Source organism: Diospyros lotus, chromosome 8 (assembly GCF_014633365.1).
Source record: "Diospyros lotus cultivar Yz01 chromosome 8, ASM1463336v1, whole genome shotgun sequence".
Taxonomy (NCBI): domain Eukaryota; kingdom Viridiplantae; phylum Streptophyta; class Magnoliopsida; order Ericales; family Ebenaceae; genus Diospyros; species Diospyros lotus.
In genome coordinates, this window is record NC_068345.1 from 128,286 (window position 1) to 148,248 (window position 19,963).

The 19,963-nt window shown below is 38.9% G+C and overlaps 1 protein-coding gene across 3 annotated transcripts in view; it reads right to left on the minus strand.

The window, feature by feature from the left end:
- The window catches only part of LOC127807400 (protein DA1-related 1-like), a 56,815-nt gene that overhangs the window by 27,242 nt on the left and 9,610 nt on the right, over positions 1-19,963 (minus strand). For all 3 annotated transcript variants that reach the window (XM_052345219.1, XM_052345220.1, XM_052345221.1), the window contains 3 exons: positions 6,556-6,691; positions 5,470-5,590; positions 5,240-5,323 (listed from right to left, as the gene is read on the minus strand). In XM_052345219.1, the coding sequence (XP_052201179.1) occupies positions 5,240-5,323; positions 5,470-5,590; positions 6,556-6,691 (341 nt within the window). The remainder of the gene's footprint in view (positions 1-5,239; positions 5,324-5,469; positions 5,591-6,555; positions 6,692-19,963) is intronic.

Below are 19,963 nucleotides of genomic sequence, written 5' to 3' on the forward strand. Positions count from 1 at the left end.
TAGCTATGAGAGGACACCCTAGGCTCAAGAACTCATAACCAATTTAGCAGCTAGAAGCGGCGAACAGAAGGGGTACACATTGAAGGTGAGGTTATTGAGGTATAGAGGGCGGGTGGTGATTGGGGAAAACCCTCAACTCAGGACCCGAATCCTGCAAGCATTGCATGCATCACCCATTGGAGGGCACTCCGGCTTGAATGCTATTTACAACAAGGTGAGACAATTGTTCTATTAGTCAGGAATGAAGAAGGAGGTGATAGCTTATGTATTAGCATCCTCTATTTGCCAAAAATACAAACACGAGCAAGTTCCATACCCCGACTTACTTCAGCCATTGGAGATACCAAACCAGGCTTGACAAAGAATTTCCATGGATTTTGTGGAGGGGCTACCTAGGTCCGAAGGGAAGAACACTATTCTAGTAGTAGTGGATAGGTTGACTAAATTCGAGTACTTCCTCAGCCTAGCTCATCCATTTACAGCTTCAGATGTGGCTAGAGTGCTATTGGATTCGATGGTAAAGGTGCATGGCTTGCCTTTGTCTATCACTTCAGACAATGACAAGATATTTACTAACAACTTTTAGAGAGAATTATTCAAGCAATTGGGAGTTGGCTTGCACATGTCTAGAGCCTATCATCCGGAGACGGATGGACAAACCGAAAGGGTGAACCAATGCTTGGGAGCCTATTTAAGGTGTGTGTTTCACTAAACCCAAAAGCTGGAATCAATGGCTGCCCCTAACTCAGTGGTGCTACGATTCAAATTTGCACAGCTCACTTAAGAGATCACCTTTTGAGGCACTATTTGGCTACAAACCGCCACTCATCCTAGCAGTGATGCATTACTCCAACATGGAACGAGATGTGCATCAATACTTAAGGCAGAGACAAGAAGCCCTTCAGTTAATTAAAACATAATTAATGGTGGCACAAAATCGAATGAAACAGATGGTTGATAGGAGGAGAACTGAAAGGAATTTTGAAGAAGGGGATTCAGTTTACTTGAAGGTAAGACGGTTTCAGCAGCCAATATCTACCGGTAAGCCCCCCTCTAAGCTAGGGCCTAAGTACTTCGGCCCTTTTCAAGTAACAGCTAAGGTAGGGAGCTCCGCTTATAGATTACAACTACCAGATGGAGTAGGCATCCATCCAATCTTCCGTGTGTCACTACTCAAGAAGTCAGTAGGGCCACATGAAGTTGTAAGTGCAAAACCACCAACCTTGGAGGAGGATTTCCCGAGAGTGTCTAAACCTATGGCAATTGTTGACAAGATGGTCATCTACCGGGGCTCCTTACCCTTAATTCAAGTGCAAGTACAATGGACCAATCGGCCTCCAAATGACACAACTTGGGAGTACCTCCCTGAGTTGCTCAAACAGTTTCCTCGGGTAGCTGGACTCTTGTGATTTCTTGAGGACAAGAAATATTTTAAGGAGGGGGGAATTGTCACAAAGCTTATATGTATTAAGGGTTGATAAGTCCATCCATATTTTGTAACGCCTAATGGGTGAGGCTCAGCAGTGTAGGGGACGCTGAGTCATGGGCTACCTTCTAGAAGGTCCCACTAACAGCCTATATATTTGGATGTAGTGGAGCCATGCTTGGCATGATTAGTGAGAATATTCTTGTTTTCTCTCTCTTTTTTGTTATTCTCTCTCTATTCTCTCTCTCTCTCTCTATTCTCTTCTCCGATTAGCTAGAATTCCTTGAATTCCATCCCTAACATTATCAAACCAATTGGTGCTGACAATGACCTTGACCAAAGGCACATTTAGTTCTTTTAATAAAGAGCTGGTTAGACTTGAGGACCTCAAAGGTGGTTCTTAGGTGAGCCAAGTGTTGGTTAAAGTCAAGGTTGTAGACAAGTATGTCATCAAAGAATGCAAGTATAAATTTTCGTAGGTACAGTTCAAAAATTCGATTCATGAGGTACTGAAATGTGGGTAGTGCATTAGTGAGCCCAAATGGCATCACCAAAAATTCAAAGTGTCCATGGTGTGTTCTAAAGGCTATTTTGTTATATCCTTGGGCTTCATCCTAATTTGGTGGTAGCCTAAGCGTAGGTCAAGCTTAGAGAAAAATTTGGCAAGGTGTAACTCATCTAAAAGGTCTTCCACAAGAGGTATAGGAAATTTGTCATTGATGATCATGGCGTTAAGCTGGCGATAATCCACACAAAAACACCATAATCCATCCTTTTTCTTGACTAATAAAACTGGGGAAACAAAAGGACTTTGGTTAGGTCTAATGAAATATTGGTGTAACATCTCCCTAACCATTTTCTCAATCTCTATCTTTTGGATTGGGGAATAGCGATAGGACCTAATGTTGATAGGTTCAACATTAGGTTTGAGGTTAATAGCATGGTCAAAATCTCGGGTGGGAGGAAGGGTTCTAGGTTCCAGGAATATGTCCTCAAATTCTACCAACAAATTATCAAGAAGGTGTAGTTGATGTACCTGATCATTCCTCCCCAGGGGCATGCTGACTGTTAAGTAGTGTTCCCCATGCGCTTCCTTGCTGTTAGGGCTCCCCTCCACTGCCACAATTGAGAACAGTTGCGTCAGTTGGTTCCATTTATTCTTGAAGACCTTCTGTAGCCTCCTTCCAGTAATCATCTTGCAAGTCCCAACTTCTTTCCCTCCGATGAGAGTCATCTTCCTCCCTTCTTTCTCAAAGGTGACCTCCATCCGATTGAAGTCAACTTATGGGACTCATCCCCTTCATCCAATCCACCCCTAACACTATGTCAGCCCCCCAATTGTAGAAGTCTGACATCAGCCTCAAACTCCCCCCCTTGCATCTCCCTGTAGAAGCCATTACAGGCTAACTTACTACTCTATTTCCATTAACCACTGTCACGCTCAAGGGTTGGGTACCCAAGAGATGGCACTTCAACCTCCTAGTTGTGCCTTCATCCAAAAAACTGTGGGTGCTCCCACTATCTATTAAAATCATAAGGCATGTAGTGAGATCTCTCCATTATCTTCCTCCCCCAATTCTCCACTCACTAATTTCTTCTTCTTCCAACATTTCCCCATCTTCTCCTTCCAAAAGCAATAGTTGTTGTTTGCATTGGTGTCCAAGATAATATTTATCCCCACACCTGAAGCACAAGCGAGACTCTCTCCTATGCTCAATAAGTTTCCCTCCTTATGGTGTTATATTATGGCCTGAACTTGGTCCACCCCAACTCTTCACCTCGGTACTTCCCTTCACCAACTCTTAGCTATAACCTTTTCCTCCCTAATTGGATGTCCCCAAAGTCACTCCCTTCTGTTGTTGTCTTTGCTTTCTCATCAAAACTTCCACCACCATCTCCTATAACCAAGCACTCTCAACTGCCTGCTCCACTGTACAGGGTCTTATCATTTTAACCATGGGTCTAAGTTCATCGCTAAGGCCACTCATGAAACTAGACACAAAATAGGCCTCCAAAAGATGAGGATTGTGGTTGATCATTAGAGACCTCAATTCCTCAAACCTTTGTTGATAGGCCCTCACTTCTCCAAATTGCCTCAGCTTGTTAAACTCTTCTATGACATCCATCATACTCATTTCACTAAAACATTCACAAAATTTTCCAGAGAACTCCTCCCAAGTATAGTTCCCCCTTACTCTAGCCTAACCTTAAAACCAGGCATCCACTACATCATTGATGTATGTCGTGGCTAAGGTTACTCTCTAACTCTCTAGTATATTATACCAATTGAACATCTTCTCACATTTCCTCAACCACCATTTGGGATTGGTTCCCTTAAACACAGGGATCTCCATTCAGGGCATAGGGAACCCCGGATGATAAGGATTGGCTTGACCATCTCTTCCCCTATCCATAACTGCTTCTACTTCCTCCTCCGGATCCACCTCAATTTCAGAGGTCTCATTCACACGATTCATCCTATTCCCCTATAGAATAGGCTCTGTTCTCTCCCTAGGAGGAAAATCGAGAGACACCCTTACCGAATTCTGGTGAGTAAACATCACCATAAATTGTTGCAATTGTGCTCCCATCTCCTCCTGCATCTAAGTGAGAGCTCCATCTAATCATCGTTCCAACCCCTCTATTGAACTCCCCATCTTACGATCCATCGCCATGATCGCCTCGTGATTTCATGTAAACCTAATCTCCAACCGATCGGCTCTGTTCTAAAATTCTGTCATAGTCAAGTTAACTTGTTGCAGCTGCAACTCAAGATTCTTCATGCGGGTTCCCTCCACCATCGATTAGATTTCCATAGAGCTATGGCCAAGAATCAAGCTCCGATACCAAAAATTGTCATGGCCTAAGCCTAACAATTGTTTCCTTCCTAATTCAGTATGAATTAGTAAGGCACAAAACAGAGATCAAAGAGAAAATGTAGAATGAGAGAAAGGAAAGAGAGCGAAAGACAGAGAGAGAAGCGAGAGAATGTTGAGGAAGAAAACAGAATTCTCTTCAATATTCTGCATACCCCAATCCACAAAGGTTGTTGGGGATTTATACAAGGGGTCGAAGGAGTGGATCCCTTGCTAAGGTGGATTCTACACTCTTCCACAATTGTAACAACCTGCCACTACACTCTAACCACTTGCACATGGCTACAAACTAACTACTACAGAAATTACAGCAGTAAAAATTTTAAAAAATACCATGAACCAGGGTCCTAGTCATGACACTATGTTTATACTACAAGATGTAGAAATTGTTGACAGTACAAATAATGATAAAATTACCCCTCTCTAAGATGAGATGATGATTCAAAATTCAACATGGTATTAAGACAAACAAAGGTCAAGAGTTCAAACTTTACTACCAACCCAAGATTTAAAGAGTCATACATGTTTGGATCAACTATGCAATGAGGGACGTATTGAGAGTAAAAATAATTATAAAAAGATCAAAGTAATTATAAACAAGATAAAAGTACCCCTCTCTCAACAAGTTTAGGCTTTTTAGATAAAATGGTGTTAAAAACACAACAAATATTGAATTATCAATTACATGGCCTAGTATCAGTCTATCATATGAAATGCTATGCAATGATATGTATTTTGGGTCTCTAAAAAAAACTAAATACTTGGCATATACTTCTAACAAGCAGTATGGTACTTGCCATCTACTAGTGGAAAGAATGTAAATACACAATAGCATCAATGCAGTTATCATTGGCAAGTATGAGAAATCAACATCTTCCATTAGAAAAAGAACCAGACTGTTTAGCATAGAATCAGCAGGTCATTTCTTGATACTTACAAAATGCTTGCAGACATCACATTTTGGGTGATAGTGCTCCTTGTAGCAAGACTTGTGATAAGGATAATTCCCAGACATAGAAAACTAGACAAAGAAAAAACAATATAAGCAAAGCTCACCAATGTACACAACTGGAAATATTATTGACAGCTCATCACTAGTAAAAGTAAATTAACTACTGGTTCAAGGTAAGAAGAATTCTAGCAGTCTAGTCAGAATAGTAACTTTACCTCATAATCACAAATTGGTTGATTGCAGGCATGGCATCTGAAACACTCTGGATGCCAAACTGCACCCATGCAATTCAGGAATCTTCCATAACCAATCTCAGTGTTACAGCCAGCACATATCCTAACCAAAAAAAAAAAAAAGTGCATAATCTGCTTAGTTTTTTTCTCCAACATAAGTCAAAACACTGAAAGAAAGTTATTGTGAACGTAACAATTGCTTCATGGAACCTGAGAGAGTTGTGTTTTTAAGTCCCATTACAAACTTATAATCATGTAAAGGTAGTCAGAGCATATCATCAAGATTTCCTTTTTCTATGTTCACAGGTTAGAAATTGAAGGCCCATGAAACACAACAAACATTGAACAGTGGTTGCCATTAATTAAAACTTAGTGTCAAAGATTATATTGGTTCACAGGACTATACAACAAAGAAATTATGAAACTGAAATTTGTGCAAAATTTCATAATTGCTCCTTTTTTTGTTCCAAATTTCAGTTTCACAATTTTTTCCGTGCAAAAAAAAAAAAAATTATAAAACTAAAATTTGGCACAAGAATTATGACTTACATTGAAAACCATCTGTTGTACATCTAAATATATATATATGATTTGCTAAAATCTCAGGGGATTTCAATTCAAACAGACTCAACTCCTAAGAGTTATTTTCAAATGTTTTATCCTCCTTTTTAAGAACATAAGCATCATTCAAGACTGTATAGCTATTAAAAACCAACATAGTAATATTACAAGTTTCCTGTAGTGGAATAAAAGAAGGGTAAAGACTGTGCATCAAATAGTTAATCGTAATATTAATTGTAACATCATGCATGGCTTTGGGATATTCCTATTGTTCTACATTTCAAAGTTCTAGACTGTACATCAATAGTTAAGTTAGACTAGATAATACCACAAAAGTACGTGAGAGCAATAAGACCAATCAACAACAGGTCATCAATTCCAACAACAGTAATGTGCTTGCCATAGAGAAGAGAAGAAGACAGAAACATGGGGTGAAATAATACTCAAACAAACCAAGAAGAGATTGCAGAAGGGCTAGATCATGTAAGTGACACAAATAGCACATACCTGAACCCTGTTGAAGGGGGAAAAGGTATAGGTTGATAAATATTAGCATTTTCATCTCGAGATGGAGATTCAACATTCAAGCTTTCTTGTATAGCTTTGGCAAGTTGTTCATCTTCTTTCAACTGAGACTCATTATCTATCCAATCAAATCAGGGACATATTATCACAATCTGTAGCAAATTATCAGATCAGGCTAACAAGAGAAGATATCAAAAGGCATAGAACTGAAATTTTGAACCATTTTACCAGCATATTGCAGCCATAAATCTGAGGCCAACTTTATCTACTTAGGGGGCGTTTGTTAATCAAGATAAAAGGGAGAAAATGTCAGATATGTGAAGCATTCTGGATGTTTGGTCTTTCCAACGTGTTTGTTAAAATTATCTGACAATTTTTAGAAAAACTTCACGTGACCTCTTACCTCCCCCTTTCAAAATAAATTTATCTGACCTCTCTCCTCAGATAAATTTATCTGGCTCTTTCAAGATAAGGCTCAATTACTTATATGCCCCTTGTAGGATAGTTAATGCCATTTAATGCATTTTAAAGATTTAAATTTCTTTAAAAAAACTTATTTATTTAAGTCTTATAATTAATATTATTTAATACATTTTAAAATTATTATATATTTTGACAATTTTTAAAATTTAAATGACATTATTCATTTCATTGATTTTTAAAATTTAAATTTCTCTCTCTCTCTCTATATATATATATATATTATTAACTAATATAATTCATTTCACCAATTTTTAAATTATTTTATTTAATTTTATATTTTATTATCTATTATGAAAATATGTTTTGGCCATTTTTAATTATCTAAGTGGAATTATTGTAATTCTAATAATAATTATTTCTACTTTTCAACTCCTTTTAAATTTATTTTTGAACATGAATTTAGAAAATAAAATATTATTTTTCTTTTTTTGACAATTCATACTAATCATAAAATAGTATTTTAATCATAAATTTAATAATAGAGATATTTTGGTAAAAAAAACTCTTATCTTGGTACTTATCATATGCATTAACAAACACATAAAAAAAAAAAATACAACTACCAATGGATTCCAAAAAATTTAACAAACACTCTAATAGAAATCTTGGAATGTTTTTCGGCCTTATCTTGATCATTCCATATCTTGATCCAAAATGCATTCCAAGCTTATCTTGATACCGCTGATTTTGCTCATTTTAACAAACGCCCCCTTAATGGAATCCATCTCTTTACATAACAACAGTAACACTAGTTTTGATGACCTAAACCACCATTCTGCTTCTTTTTACGAAAAAAAAAAAAAATTGTATGTTATAACTTTCTAGGGTTGAATCTAATCAAAACCACATCAAATTGCTAATAATTTCTCAAACCAACATGTGGGAATTTAATGTGCTTTGAAAAATGTATAGAAGTGGTGGATTTGATGATCAAGACAAGAATTAATATTATTTGCTTTCAACAAACGAGATGAGTTGGCAAAAAGGCCAAAACGTTGAGATATTTTGGATATGAACTTTGGTTTTCAAAGAAAGTATCAGGAATGGAATAGGGAATATTATAGATGAAGACTTTAAAAGGTGAGGTAGTGTATGCGAAGAGGTGGGGAGAGAGGATTATCATAGTTAAAGTTGATTTAGAAGACATTGAATGTTGCTAGTACAGATGCACCACAAGCTAAGTTAGGAGAAGAGATAAAGGCAAAATTTTGGGAGGATTTACAAGGGCTGTTACAAGGAATACCCAGGCTAAATACAATAGTATTCGGTGATGTAAATGGTCATGTGGATAGAGAAGTGAATAGGCATAAATATGGCCATAGAGGTTATGGTTTTGGAGAAAGAAATAATAAAGTTAAACTATTTTGGATTTGTGACAGCAATAATCTCATTATGGTTAATACTATATTCAAGAAGCACAATGAACATGGTCACATATAAAGAGTCTTACCAACTAACCAAATAGACTAGTTTTTTATGAGATCAAAGGAACATTTTCTAAGGATTGTGAAGTTATACCAAGAGAGTGTCTAGTCCTCAACATAGGCTTAGAGTTCTTAATGTCCATTTCAAAAAACAAAAAAAAGAAAGAAAGAGAGAGGAAGAATAAATAAATACAGAAGCCCAAGAATCAAATGGCAAGATTTAAAGGGTTTAAAACAAGCTAGCTCCAAGGAAAAGGTATTTGGTAGAAGAAATTGGAATATAAAAGGAAAGACTAACCAAATGTGGATTGAGATAGCCACTACTATTCAGAACATTGCAAAATGGGTCATAACAGAGCCAGAGGAAAAAGGCCCAAACCAAAATGAGTCTCTGAAAATCAATTTTTCCTGTGCCTGGTAGGTTAACAATAGAAGCTATCTAATTACTAGTGGATTTAACGAAAAGGTCCAAAGATCAACAAAAGGATTTGCATTATTTATAGACTTGGGAAAAAAACTCATGACAAACTGTTGTGACAATTCCTGTCTACTCTCATACTCAAATCTCCCTTAGGTTGGATACAATTTCTCGCACACAAATAGGACAGAAAGTAGGATACAAGAAACAACACAAAACAAAGCACTCACACACAAGACAAGAGAATTTATCCTGGTTCGAAACTCCTAACGGAGAATCTATATCCAGACTAGGACGATCTCGATCTTTACTATCTTGAAAATGGAAAAACAAGATTATATGCATTGATTTCACTCACAGCCCTATTACCAAGCAACCCTACTCAGAGATTACAAAGCAATGAATACTTTCCTCTCTCACACATACACACAACACATACTCTTTCTCAAGATAGAAATGAAAACTAATTAGTGAGTGAATGAGACCCCTCGAACCCTCTATTTATAGAGTATAAAGGGCGAGAAAATATAAGGGCACTAACCTCGATAACTACCTTACACAAGTGGGGATTACCGTTACAATCCCTAACTACCGGTCTTCTAGAAGCTTTAATCTAACTCCTTCTCTTCAACCTTCCTCTCCCATGACCAACCATGATTATATGTCTAATCCTTGGGCAAATAATTCAACACAAACAAACTCCCCAAAGAAGTACTATTGATAGTTTTAGAGAAGAAAAGAGTTCAGATTGCTTATATACCAGTTATTAAGGGCATGTATCATTATGCAAAAATGTGCGTTAGAACTTGTGGAGAACATATTGTCATGTGATAAGAGTAGCCGTGTAATAGCCTATTAGAAGAAGGGTAATAGTGTTATAAAAGGGGTAGGCGGTTAGAAGGATAGAAGAATGTAGAAGATCAGTAGTTAGCAGCATGTAATTCAAATATTGGCGTCACTCCTCAAGGAGGGTATATAAGCCAACACACGCTGCTGGAGCGGGCATGCTTGAATACAATTGGATCTCATCTTTCTCTCTCATATTCTCTCTTTCTCTCTGTATTCTTTCCCTCTCTTTCGATTCACAATTCCCACACAATTCATCCTGAATTGTGAGAGAATCCCTAGTCAAAATCGAGTTCTGGCAATCTAGTATTAGAACAAGTTCTTGGGCGATTGGGTAGGCCATGGCAGACAGAACACAGATGAAGCAGATGGAAGCGCAACTCCAGCAGGTGACGACGTCGGTATCGAAGATGCAGAATAGGATGGACACGTTTGAAAATTCGGTGGAAAGAAGAATCGATGGAGCAGTGAACGTATGGCGTGAGGAGAGTAGAACGCAGGCTGCTCGATTAGAGGAACAGATGAGAAAATAGAGCCAAACCCTTTGAGATCACATACATCAGTTTATGATGATGCTCTCTTGCCAAACTCAAGTACAAATCTCACCTGAGTTCCCTTCGAGGGAGCACTCAAAACCGATCCTAAATGGCCAAGGAGGTAATTGCAGATCAAAGGGATCTGCCATATTAGAAACAAATCAACCAATGATGGAGGAAAATGTGGGAGCTAGGAGGCCGGGCGTTGCACACGAATCAAACCAAATTGGTCTACTTATGCCTCAAATGGAGATTCCCCTATTTGATGGCCAAAACCCGAGGTGGCGAGTGAGACGATGTGAGAGAGTGTTCAGCCTTTACAATGTGGCCGAACAGCAGAAGGTAACAATCGTCGCGGCCTATCTTAACGACGTAGGAGATGCATGGTATCAAGGTTGGATGGGAGTGAAGGAAAAGTGCTCCTGGGAAGAATTCGTGGAAGGACTAGGTGGGAGATTTGGGGAGAAAGGAATGTTAAACATGGTAGAAGAATTTAATAAGCTTAGACAAGGGGGGTCTGTGCAAGCTTACCAGCAAAGGTTTGAGGAGTTGAAGGCCCTCATGCTGATCTTCAATCCCACCCTTACTGAGAGATACTTAGTGTTAAGTTTCATCAGCAACTTGAACGGGGAGATCTGTCCCACAGTGAAAATGTTCCCACCAAAAACAATACAACAGGCCACTTAGTGTGCTAAGTTGCAAAAGTTAACAGTAGAGGCATTAACAAAGAAGCAGAAGGGGGATGAGCAAAGGATGGCAGGCGATGCCTTTGCAACAGAGTAACCGGGGGTGGAACATGGGGACAGAGCAGTGAGGGGTTAGCTCTCCTGGCTCCATCTCAGTCATTTGGGAATAGTTTGAGGGAGCAGATGAGGTTAATAGGGCTTTGCTTTGGATGTGGGGACAAGTACACCTCGGACCATCAGTGCAAACGCCAATTAATGCTACTAGAAGGAATAGAGGGAGAGGAGGAAGAGGTTGGTGAAACAGATAACCAAGAGAAAAAAGAAAAGGATGAGAAAATGAAGATTTCATGTAACGACCCGCTCCCACTTACGGATGTTACTCGTGAATAGTCACTGAAACACTCACACGTTTGGGGCATTCTGAGAAGAGTTGAACTATGTTACTTAAGGGAAAACGCCCTAGGTGGGAACTCGCTTTCATCCTTCTCTTCGGTCCACTCAAGGTTCTGGCAAGAACCCAAACTCCTTGGTGGTCGTCATCCTTCTTAGGCCAACTCAAAGCCTGACGATGACTATCCCAGATTCCCAGGATCAACTAGCACTACTCTAATGACGTCTCAAATCCCTAAGGTTGACGAACTACGACAAAGGTCAAGGAACTTTAAAAAAAGTTCTTCTTCCTTTATTGGGCCTTAATTTCGAATTTTAAAGAAAAATCCCTCCCTTGCCAAATTGTATATGTGAAGACATTTGTTTTAGATTAGTTTATGTACTTAGATTATTTGCTTGTATAAATCTGTTACCATAGTTTACTTGATGTAATGAATTTCCTTATTGTTTTTTATAGCTGTCCAGAAGTTAGTTAGTTAGTTTCTCGATCAGTTAGGGCAGTTGGTTGTAACTACCTTGCCCGCCTCTATGCTTTATAAATAGGGGCTGGGAGGGCTCGGTTGTGGGTGTGAGATCTCAGGAATATCTTGTAAAGGTTGAGCGGATGCACTAGGCTGAGAGATTTTGTATTTCTCTTAGGGTTTCTTCTCTTGGTAGTCTAGGGTTTTAGACTAAGGGAAAGATAGGGTTTCCTAGTTCATATAATTGCTGTAAAGTTGTCAAGATAGTGGAGATTTCATGGGCCTAAGGCAGTTTGGATGTAGGTCTCAATTATGAGACTGAACCAGGATAAAATCTGGTGTATCTTGTTGCTGTTTTCTATTTCTATTCTTGTCCTTTCTATCGAGTGATTGTGTGTCTATTGTTAGAGGTATAATCAGTGAGTTCTTGAGGGATAGTTTGCTGTGAGTGTGTGGCGGTTTTAAAGACTACAATCTGGTATCAGAGCTCTAGGGATCATCTCCAGCAACTCTATCAAGATTTTCAAGATTCTCAAGAAACCAGAGTCAGTTCTGGTAGGCGATTATGGCACCCTCATCGGCCACTCGATATGATGTGGAGAAGTTCGACAGCAGCAATGATTTTGGTCTCTGGCGGATCAAGATGGAAGCCCTGCTGTGCAGTCTTGGATTGGAAAAAGCAATCGAACAAGAGGTAACTACCGAGGGAAGCTCTGAAGGTAAGGATCCTAAAACCATATCTTTAGAGGATAAGGAAATTAACAAGAAAGCATACAACATGCTTATCTTGAGTCTTGGAGACAAAGTTCTCCGAGAAGTTTCAAAATTAAAAACAGCTACTGAAATCTGGATGAAATTGGAGTCTCTTTATTTAAAGAAGACTTTATCCAGTAGACTGTATTTAAAGGCTAAATTCTTCACATATAAGATGCAAGAAAATCATAAACTTCAAGAGCATCTAAATGAATTCAAAAAGCTGTGTCTTGACTTAGAGAATATAGGAGTAAACTATGAGGATGAAGATAGAGCCCTAGTTCTTCTTTATTCATTGCCTAAGTCTTATGAAAACTTTGTAGACATTCTACAACATGGCAGGGACAAGCTAACTTTAGAAGATGTAATAGGAGCCCTAAACTTAAAGGAATTGAGAATAAAAATGGATGTAAAATCCACCCCTAGTGATGCCCTAACCATAAGGTCTAGGAGTACCAAAAAGGACTCAAAAGGGAAAAAGGGAAAGTCTAGATCAAAATCTAGAAATGGAAAGGGCCCTACTAAATGTTACTACTGCCAGGAGGAAGGGCATATCAAGAGATATTGCCCTAAAAGGAAGAAAGATATGGCTGAAAAGAAATCATCCGATGGTGGAGCAAATCTAGTTGACCTTGGGTATGATAGTTCAGAGGCATTAACTGTCACTGAAATGGCTGGAAATGATGATTGGGTAATGGATTCGAGCTGTTCATACCACATGACCCCAAGGAAGGTTTTGATTCAAAACTATAGAGAAATCAATGGGGGTAAGGTCTTGCTGAGAAATAATCATAAGTGTAGGGTTATTGGAGTGGGAGATGTGAGGCTGAGGATGAATGATGGCACTGTTATGACTCTTTCTGCAGTCAGACATGTGCCCGATCTCAAGAGAAACTTGGTTTCCCTTGGAGAATTGGACAGAAATGGCCTAAAATTTAAAGAGGAGACAGGAGCCATAACAGTAACCAAGGGGTCACTTGTCTGCATGAAGGCTAAATTGCAGAATGGCATTTATATCTTACAAGCCTGCACCTTAAGTGGTGAGGCTGCAGCAGTAAGCAGCAAATCCCAAGATCTGGCAAAACTGTGGCATCTAAGGATGTCACATATAAGTGAGCAAGGGCTCAAGGAGTTAGCTAAACAAGGGATTCTAGAAAAGAGCCAAGTCTTGGTTTTGTCCAAATGTGAGTCTTGCACCTATGGAAAGGCAGCAAAACTTAGGTTCAATAAGACTGTCATTCACTCATCTAAGTCTATCTTAGATTACATACACTCAGATCTGTGGGGACCAGCCCCAACCCCAACCCATGGAGGTTCTAGATATTTTCTTTCAATCATAGATGACTATTCTAGAATGTTGTGGGTTTATGTGCTGAAAACTAAAGATCCAACTTGTGGGACCTTTAGAAATTGGAAGACAATGATAGAAGCTCAAATGGGAAAGAAAATTAAAGCCATTAGGACAGATAATGGTCTAGAATTCTGCAATAAGGAATTCAGTGAAATGTGCAATGAAAATGGCATAATTAGGCACTTAACAGCGCCTGGAAATCCTCAGCAAAACGGAGTGGCTGAGAGGATGAATCAGACAATTTTAGAAAGGGTAAGATGCATGTTATTCCATGCTCATTTGCCGAAAATTTTCTGGGGGGAAGCAGTGTCCACTGCAGCCCATGTTCTCAACTGAACCCCATCTAAAGCCATAGATTTGCAAACCCCTTATGAGAAATGGACAGGCCACAAGCCTAGTCTTTCCCACCTTAGGGTATTTGGGTGCTTAGCCTATGCTCATGTGAAGCAAGGCAAGCTTGAACCTAGGGCCAAGAAATGTCTCTTTATAGGTTACCCAACTGGTGTAAAGGGATATAAACTATGGAACCTTGAAACAGAAGGACCTAAGACAATAATCTCAAGGGATGTGACATTTGATGAGTCAACTACCATGAGTCTAAGCACAAATGAAACCCAGAAGGATCTAGGTGAAAAGAGGGACTCTATGAAGGTAGATATTCATGGAATAGAGTCTAAAATAAATGAGATAGAACCTGGATCATTTTTGGACCAAAATGACTAGTTTCAAGATGAAGAACAGCATGCTGAAACCTCTCAATATGAGGAAGAAGAGGCTGACAGTGATGCTAATTCTAGCATTGCAGATATCCCAAACCCTAATAGGTATAGTGTGGCTCGAGATAGGCAGCCTAGAGTCCGTAGGCCTCCTCTTAGGTTTGGCTACTCAGATTTAGTAGCCTATGCTTTATATAGTGCCTCCAAAATTTCTGATGAAGAGCCCCAATCCTATGACCAAGCTATAGCATCCAAGGATTCCCAAAAATGGATAGAAGCCATGAAATCAGAAATATCTTCCCTTAAGAAAAACCAAACCTAGGAACTAGTAGAAAAACCCATAGGGAAAAGGATTGTAAGCTGCAAATGGCTCTACAAAATAAAAGAATGAGCTGATGAAAATTCTAAGCCTAGATTCAATGCTAGGCTAGTTGCTAGAGAGTTTACTCAAGTCCAAGGGGTTGATTATAATGAAGTTTTCTCCCCAGTTGTAAGGCATACATCAATAAGAGTTTTGCTGGCCATCACTGCCCAATTGAACTTGAAATTGGAGCAGATGGATGTTACCACAGCTTTCCTTCATGGAGAGTTGGAAGAGAAGATATATATGAACCAACCTAGAGATTTTGAAGTTAAGGATAAGGTAGAGAAAGTTTGTTTGCTCAAAAAGTCTCTCTATGGGCTCAAACAATCTCCAAAGCAATGGTATCGTCGATTTAATACTGTTATGATAGGCCAAGGATATTCAAGATGTTCCTATGACTGTTGTGTGTATCTTAAGCACATATCTCCTAGCATTTCAATATACTTACTGCTATATGTGGATGACATGCTTATTGCAAGTCAATCCCATAAAGAAATTCAGCAACTTAAGCAGAAATTAAAGGCTGAATTTGAAATGAAGGAGCTAGGTGAGGCTAGAAAGATTCTAGGGATGGAAATCTCAAGGGATAGACAGCATAGGAAAATATTCTCATCTCAAAAATCCTATATAGAAAAGCTACTCTCTAGGTTTGGTATGACTGTTTCAAAACCAGTGAGCGTGCCATTTGCACCTCATTTCAAATTATCTTCAAAACAGTCCCCTAAAGATGAGGTGGAGAGCAGAGAAATGGAGAACATTCCATACTCAAATGCTGTTGGCAGCCTAATGTATGGAATGGTGTGTACCCGCCCCAATCTAGATCATGCAATGAGTGTGGTTAGCCACTTCATGGCAAACCCAGGTAGATCCCATTGGATGGCTGTAAAATGGATGCTTAGATACCTAAGGGTCACTAGCAAGAATGTATTGTCCTATGGTGGAGCTAAGATAGGTGAAAATCCTAGCATTTTAGGCTTCTCAGATGCAAATTATGCTATTGATCTTGATAAGCGTAGATCCACATCTGGTTATGTGTTTAAATTGTGGAATTACTCTATTAGTTGGAAGTCTAGCCTCCAACATGTGGTAGCTCTATCTACTACCGAGGCAGAGTATATAGTTGTTGCTGATGCAATTAAAGAGGCTATATGGCTTAAGGGGCTAGTGGGAGAGCTTCTAGGTTTAGAGGTTAAAGTTACTTTGATGTGTGATGGTCAAAGTGCCATACATTTATCAAAGAACCAGGCTCACCATGAGAGGACAAAACACATAGATATTAGGTATCATTTCATTAGGGATATCATTGAAAATAAACTTGTTGATCTAATCAAAGTTACAGGTGAAAATAATGCTGAAGATATATTTACTAAAGTTGTTCCAGTTTCAAAGCTTCAGCATCATATCAAGCAACTGAATCTTAGTCCAGATCAGAATTGAAGATGGAGTAGGAGTGCAGAAAGCTAAAGTGCAGAGAATCTAATTCAAATGGGTGGAGAATTGTGAAGACATTTGTTTTAGATTAGTTTATGTACTTAGATTATTTGCTTGTATAAATCTGTTACCATAGTTTACTTGATGTAATGAATTTCCTTATTGTTTTTTATAGTTGTCCAGAAGTTAGTTAGTTAGTTTCTCAATCCGTTAGGGCAGTTGGTTGTAACTGCCTTGCCCGCCTCTATGCTTTATAAATAGGGGCTGGGAGGGCTCGGTTGTGGGTGTGAGATCTCAGGAATATCTTGTAAAGGTTGAGCTGATGCGCTAGGCCGAGAGATTCTATATTTCTCTTGGGGTTTCTTCTCTTGGTAGTCTAGGGTTTTAGACTAAGGGAAAGAAAGGGTTTCCTAGTTCATATAATTGCTGTAAAGTTGTCAAGATAGTGGAGATTTCATGGGCCTAAGGCAGTCTGGATGTAAGCCTCAATTATGAGACTGAACCAGGATAAAATCTGGTGTATCTTGTTGTTGTTTTCTATTTCTATTCTTGTCCTTTCTATTGAGTGATTGTGTGTCTATTGTTAGAGGTATAATCAGTGAGTTCTTGAGGGATAGTTTGTTGTGAGTGTGTGGCGGTTTTAAAGACTACAGTATAATTTATAAACACTTGGGCCCAATTTAGGCCCATTATTTGCCTTAGAATTTCCAAAAATTCCCTTTAAGTAAATTTATCGATTAACAATATAAGGGCCCAACACATACCCTACTCTTTGCCAAACTTTATTTTAAATTGCTTTAATCTTCCCCCAATTTTTAAAACTCCACTTGGTTTCCCAAATTATTCAAAGTAATTTAGGCCTTCATAATGGCCCATTATTGCTTTTAAATCTCCAAAAATTCTCAAGCAGTTTCTCAAAATAACCATATTTTTTTTTTCAGAAGTCTTAAATTTTCCAAAAATGCCCTTCAGCCCCTGAAATATCCTTTCTAAAAAATTTAAATTTTTTCCCATATTTGCTATTTTTCCACCTCAAATACATTTTCCGTGAGACATGCACCAAGAAACCCATTTCCAACTTTATACATCCACAAAATCAGATTGTTTACAAAAATTGGAACCCCAAAATTTTATGCTTAAACCCTTAAAATGGCATGACAATATAAGCATCACGAGATATGGTTCCAATCTTGGCAAAATAATTACACAAAGAGAAGTCTTCAACACCAACAAGCTTCAAGCATCCATCACTCCATTTCCCTTAGAAGATGTACCATCTACAAGTGAGGTAAAATAAACCTCATGAGCTCGAAAGCTCAATAAGGGTGCATGGTATGTAAGCATGAACATAACATAAATGTGATGACAAATGCATGCAACAAGTAAGGGCTTTAGATCCTCACCACCAATGTAACGCCCCATTTCCCGGGCGCGTTATAAACTTGGGACAATTTTAGGACAATAATTTTTTTTCTTCCAAACTTAATGCTAAATCACATCATATCTCGAATCTGTCCCAGAACTTCCAATCATTTTTCTCAAAAGAGAATCACTATACACATCAAATGCGGAAGCAATGATCGAAACTTGATATCTTAACATTGATAATAAATCAAATCTTATATCTTTATTAACCATAAGGATATACATCAACGTTTCTAAAAACGTTCAGAATTCAAAGTAGCAGAACTTAAATACATGGGCTACATAACATACATTTCATTTTTCATGCACTCTACTAAGTGTCATTTCATACCTCATTTATCCTCGAATCTACTATAATCTCTATCTGAAACGTTTGAATATTTCAGGGGCAAAAACCCAAATTAGATGATGAACCATCTAAGTAAGGGTACATAATGCTATATCATGTGTATATGCAATGTCTTTTATCGTAGGTGTCAACTGCACCCCTCATGCTACCTACTATTTTTGCGACCACCTCTTTCGAAACCGGGGTGTATGGGTGCACCCTTAGTAAAGCAGCGGTGCCAGTTCGTACTCCCTATGACCTCAATGCGAGTGATCAATGATATTAACGTGTATTTATGCATTTCACAGTCATGTCATGTATGCAGTCTACGTGATGAATACATATCAGAGTATGTCAATATGATGAAAACATTTTCGAGGAACATAAATCACTTACAAACCAGGCATTTTCCATAAAACTAAATTCAATTGAGAAGTACCACTTACCTTCTCAAGCTTATCGGGCTACTTCGATATCCGTGCATCGCCTCGATTTGCGTGCCAACCTCAAAATTTGCACAAATCTCTTCAAATTTAATCCTCAGGCATCCTAATCACCATATTTATTTAAATAAATATTAAAACCTATTTTTCCATAATTTCTAGCATTTTCTTTAATTTTCTTTCTATTTCTTCCTAATTTTCCTCAATAAATCCAAACTAAATATTTCTCAATTATTTTCTCAAATATTTCACTACGACAATTCATAAAATAATATTTTTGAATTTCTGAAATTTTCTAGAGAATTTTACTCACCTTAACTTAGCATCTCTAGCTTTCTCAATATACGTGCCCTGATCTCGAAATGCGTGCCCGAACCATTTTCTTGCCTAAAATCGCCGAAATAACCATAAAACTCTATTTCCTATTTTTCAGAAATTTTTTCCAGATTTCCTCTATTTTTCCTATTTTTTCTTCCATTTTCTTTTCTTTTCTTTTCTATTTCTTTTTCTTCTTTTTTTTTTTTTTCTTTTATTTCACCTCTTCTTCTCCACCTTCTTCTTCCTCCTCCCGCCCCATGCTCATACAACCATGCTCCTTTTTTTCTTTTTTCTTTTTTCTTTTTTTCCTTTTCTTCTTTCTTTTCTCTTTCTTTTCTTTCTTCTTCTCTTCTTCCTTCTTCTTTTTCTCCCTTTCTCCTTCTTCTCTTCCTCTTCTTCTTCTTCACCCGCGACTGCCTGCAACCAACACCTACGCACGCACAGCATCGCGCCCTGCCGGCACCCGGCCCTTCCGCCAGCCGCCGCTACTTGCTCGCACCACCGCGCGCCTCCGCCAATCGCCTCTCCGCGCTTTCGGCCTCCCATGCTCGCTGCCGTGGCTCCTGCGCGCTACTGCCGCGTCACCAAGCTGCTGCAATGGCAGCTCCACGACTACCATGGTTGCTTCCGCCAACGCCGGAAGCCTTTCGCGCCTCCACCGAGCTCGCCCGCTGCCTCAGAACCACCGTGGGAGCTACTCCACACTTGCAAACCAGCCGTTAAGCTCGCGGCTGCTCTCTCTCCTTCTCTGCAACTCTCTGTTGCACTTCCCCATTTGCTCTCAACCTCGCCCTTTTTATAGCCGATTTTCATCGCCTCACCTCACGCTTTTGCCCATACCTTCTTTGCGCAAATCTCGGCCAATTTTCAGAGGCATGGCTTGAATCTTGTAGGGGCGCAGCTGATCTGGAGTTGCAGGGCATGGGATTTGAAGTATGGAGTGGCAGCGCATGGCCATTGCGTTTTACAGAGGCATGGCCTCTGCCATGCGTGTACACACACATATATATATATATA